A 3,643-nucleotide genomic window follows, 5' to 3' on the forward strand; every position below is an offset into this window, starting at 1 on the left:
CTGGCTCCATCCCCAGCTCAGGTACCAGCCAGGGACTAACCGAATGCACCGCGGCTTGGGCTGAGCTGCTGCCAAATCACCCAATTCATAGCCATGCCACAGAGAGCGGAGCACTGGTAGGATGCTCGCTAACTCCCAGCCTGAGCCCCAGCTGATGCTGCCTTGTCCCCATCCCCACGGTAAAAGCAATAAAGCCGCATTTGGTGCAAAGGCCTTTTTTGGTGACAGCTGGCTGCCCGGTGAAACCACGCTCGCCAAAGGCTGAGCGGCCACGGGGGGAGCTCCCAGCTCTGGAGTGGTGACTCAGAGCCATGATGACGTGGCGACTCTCCCACAGGGACACCGAGCTCGGGCAGCCGTCTCCTGTGGACGGGTTTGTGCTCTGGTTTCTCTGGAGGATTATGCCTAATTGCAATGTGCTTCAGTTGCAAAAATGAGCTGTCCTGCTCCATGCATGTGGGTGACCCACTCCCGCTGCCATCTCTGCTTGACTCAGGATCGGCAAGACCACAAAAGTGCTGTTTTTCCAGCATTTCTGAGCATGCAAATGTGCCCTTTGGGGTAAGGTAACATCCAGGCATCCCTTCTCTAAACAGGCAGTGGACACCTTTGCGAATCTCTCCAGCCTGGGACATATTTTCCCTGCAGGTGAGTGCAAGAAGCCTGAACCCCACAGGGGACCCTTTGCTTGGGGGCAAAGTGAGCAGCTCCAGTGGGAAACAGAGTTGTTTGGCCCTCTGGATCTCCTTGCACATCCCATGCTGGGGCACGGGCTCCATAGCACAATATGTGCTTGTTTCCCTGCTTCTCGCCACCCACCTGTGCAGCAGCAGTGTGAGGAAAGTCCCGCAGTTGCTTTGGGGGCTCAAGAAGCACTGGGCCAGGATCAGTCCCAGCTCCCTCTGTGCTGAGGCAAGGAGCATCCCACTCTCCTGGTGCAGAGCCCCCATGGCTGTGAGCACCCAAATGTGGCCTCATCCTGCCCAGCAGACTGCATCGCTCTGTGCACATGGGCCAGCAGCAGCTGGAGCAGGATGATGTGGTGGGACCATGTACCTCCCCCACGGTCCCAGACCCAGCCTGGGGCTGCAGATTGTCCCCAACAGGCAACCCAGCTGCAGTTCAGCTCACTGAGCTTCTTCCCTCAACTCAAAGCCCCTTGTCCCTCTGTCCCCATGACACTCATGCAGGTCCCAGCGGACTGCCCTGTCCCCCAGCTCCAGCTCCATCTACTGCAGTGAGTTTGCCCTGCACCACCACCAGCATCCTGGCCCAGCAACAAAGGCAGCATGAAGCCTACGCAAACCAGGGGCAGCTACCTCGTGGCGTCCATGCCGGCTCAGATATCTGGACCAGGTCCCCCAAAAGCCCAGCCTTTGCAGGCCCCAGCCCACCAGCCTGCAGAAGGCAGCGCCCGGAGCCTGCCGGGCTAATGAGAAGCGCATGGGACCCACATCTGGTAGCGATTGAGCGGGAGCAGCGCTGGGAAGGGAGGAAGCGCAGATTTCCTGCAGCACAAAGGAAGGGAGAGGAATGTCCGTGGCGGAGCGGAGGCCCCAGCGTCCCCCCTCCCTCCGCCGGCTCAGTCGCGATGACTTCAGTAGGGATGCAAAGGCACCAGATCGTGCCATGCTCCTTTGCCGGCACTGCTGGAGCTCGTCCCTGGGAATGTGCTCCCCTCTTCCCTGGGCTGAGCCCTTTGTCTGCCCAGCTGCTCCCCTTTTCCTCTCGCAGGGGTGCACGGGCACCCCACAGCCACTGTGCATGGCTCATGGCCATGCCGGCCCTCCAGACCTCACGCATGGTCTCTCCCCTCCTGTCTGGTGCTGCTTGGGGTCAAGGTCAAGACCTTGCTGCTCAGGGTCTGGGGTCAAGACAAACCTCCCCACACCACCGGGCTTCAACTGCCCCTCGAAACAGCCTTGGAAAGAGAGCAGAAGCCCCAGCAAGGCAGTGAAGGTGGCAAGATCAAAGCAGGGTCTGCCGTGACGATGGGGATGTGATGCTTGGAAGGGACAAGGGAGGTTGCATTTAGGTCCTCACCAGTGCAGGCAGCCATGTCAGGGGCAGGCAGCTTGCCTGGTCCTGTGCTGCTACCAGGTGAAGTCTTGGCCACCATACCCGAGCATCCACGGCTGCTGAAGGGATTTTGGGTTGTACTCCCTGGGGAATACCCTGGGACAACGAAACCCTGTGACAGCAAAACCCTGGCTTCAGGTGACACCCAGAGAAGGATATTTAGTAAAAGCTGCTGTCAAATCTTCATGGCAGAGGATGGGGATGCTTTTATCCTGGTCTTTCATATCGCCCCAGCCAGAGCTGAGCAGTACGTCTAATAGCTCTTAATTAAAAGACCCTTTTTTCCCTTCCCCAGCAGCTCAGCAGGCTACAGCCACCCAGGCTCTGCGCCACGGCTCTGCCGCCAGCAGCTCCAGTGCAGCAAAAACCTCTTGGCAGTTCCAAGGATGGGGTTGGGGTGATTTGCCTGTTCAAAATATGGGGCGGCCATTTCATGGGGACATTGCTGCCAAGCTGGGGGAAGAGCAAGCAGGGGATGGGCAGGACAGACAGACACGGCAGGGTTAACTCTACAAAGCAGTGGTCTAAGCAGCCCATAGGCAGAGGGGTCTGCAATCAGCCCACCCAAAGCCTCTCCAGCACTTGGGATTTGGGGATCCTTGGATGGAAATCAAAGGCAACCAACCGGAGGGAAAAAAAAGGGGGCAATTTATATTCAGGGATATTTTAGGGATGCCGTGTTCGCCTGGGGATGCTCCGTGTTCTTCTCCAACATGGCTGTTTCTACTCCCCTCAAGCTGGCAGCGCAGCTTTTGTAGGCTTTGAAGTCATATTAAAACCGATACCTTTAAGACATTTTTAATACACTTCAGTGGTTCTTTCATTTTGCTAATTCAAGCCAGGAACCTTTTCATGCGTGCCACTGAAATGAATTTGCAACTCGGCCTGCGCTAAACATTGATCTCATTACCTGCACCCGAGCGCTCACGAAAAGAACCCATTGCCATCCCAGTTGCATGTTTGAAGTCGAAACGCACTTAATAAACTCCGTGTGTTTTAAGGGATTAGAAGGGATCCTTGCAGCCGAGTGGTCTTGCCCTTCTCAGGGCTCCCCAGTGAACCCACAAATGTTGCCCGGCTTTGGTCTGGCGCAGTGTCTACAGGGAATGGTCCCCAGCTCACCAGCTGGAATGAAACCATGAAGCCAAGGACCCGGAGAGCGAAATTCCTCCAATGCCGGTGGTGCTGGGGGCTCACGGCATTTTCGGCGGTGGCGGCGGCCAAGTCACCGCGTACGGCAGCTCAAAAACTGCCAAAATCCATCTGAAAGGCTTTTGATCGAGTCATCGAAAACACTTTTTAACCGCTTTCAAGCCCGAGCAGGGGCGCACCCCGCCGGTGCTCTCCCTGCGCGTCCCATGGGACGGGCTGGAGAGAAACCCCCAGGAAAACTCGGAGCGCGGCTCCAGCCGCTGAGGCACCGCTGCGCACACGCACACGGCTCCCAGGGGAAGGCGGAGGCGCCGGTCGTTGCCGCCGCTGCTGCCGCCGGCCCCTCCGGGACCGGCCCGGACCGAGGATGCTCGGGGCCGCGCAGCGGGCTGCGCCACCGGGGCGGGGCGGG

General features: G+C 58.2%; 1 protein-coding gene across 1 annotated transcript in view; it reads left to right on the top strand.

Annotated features, from left to right (window-relative positions):
* The first annotated feature begins 3,252 nt into the window (after window positions 1–3,252).
* Window positions 3,253–3,643, top strand: part of DGCR6L (DiGeorge syndrome critical region gene 6-like) — a 7,022-nt gene continuing 6,631 nt past the window's right edge. Inside the window, exon 1 of the mRNA XM_010563390.1 lies at window positions 3,253–3,311. Within this exon, the coding sequence (XP_010561692.1) occupies window positions 3,253–3,311 (59 nt within the window). The remainder of the gene's footprint in view (window positions 3,312–3,643) is intronic.

Source organism: Haliaeetus leucocephalus, unplaced genomic scaffold, assembly GCF_000737465.1.
Source record: "Haliaeetus leucocephalus isolate CR32 unplaced genomic scaffold, Haliaeetus_leucocephalus-4.0 Scaffold165, whole genome shotgun sequence".
Lineage (NCBI taxonomy): Eukaryota > Metazoa > Chordata > Aves > Accipitriformes > Accipitridae > Haliaeetus > Haliaeetus leucocephalus.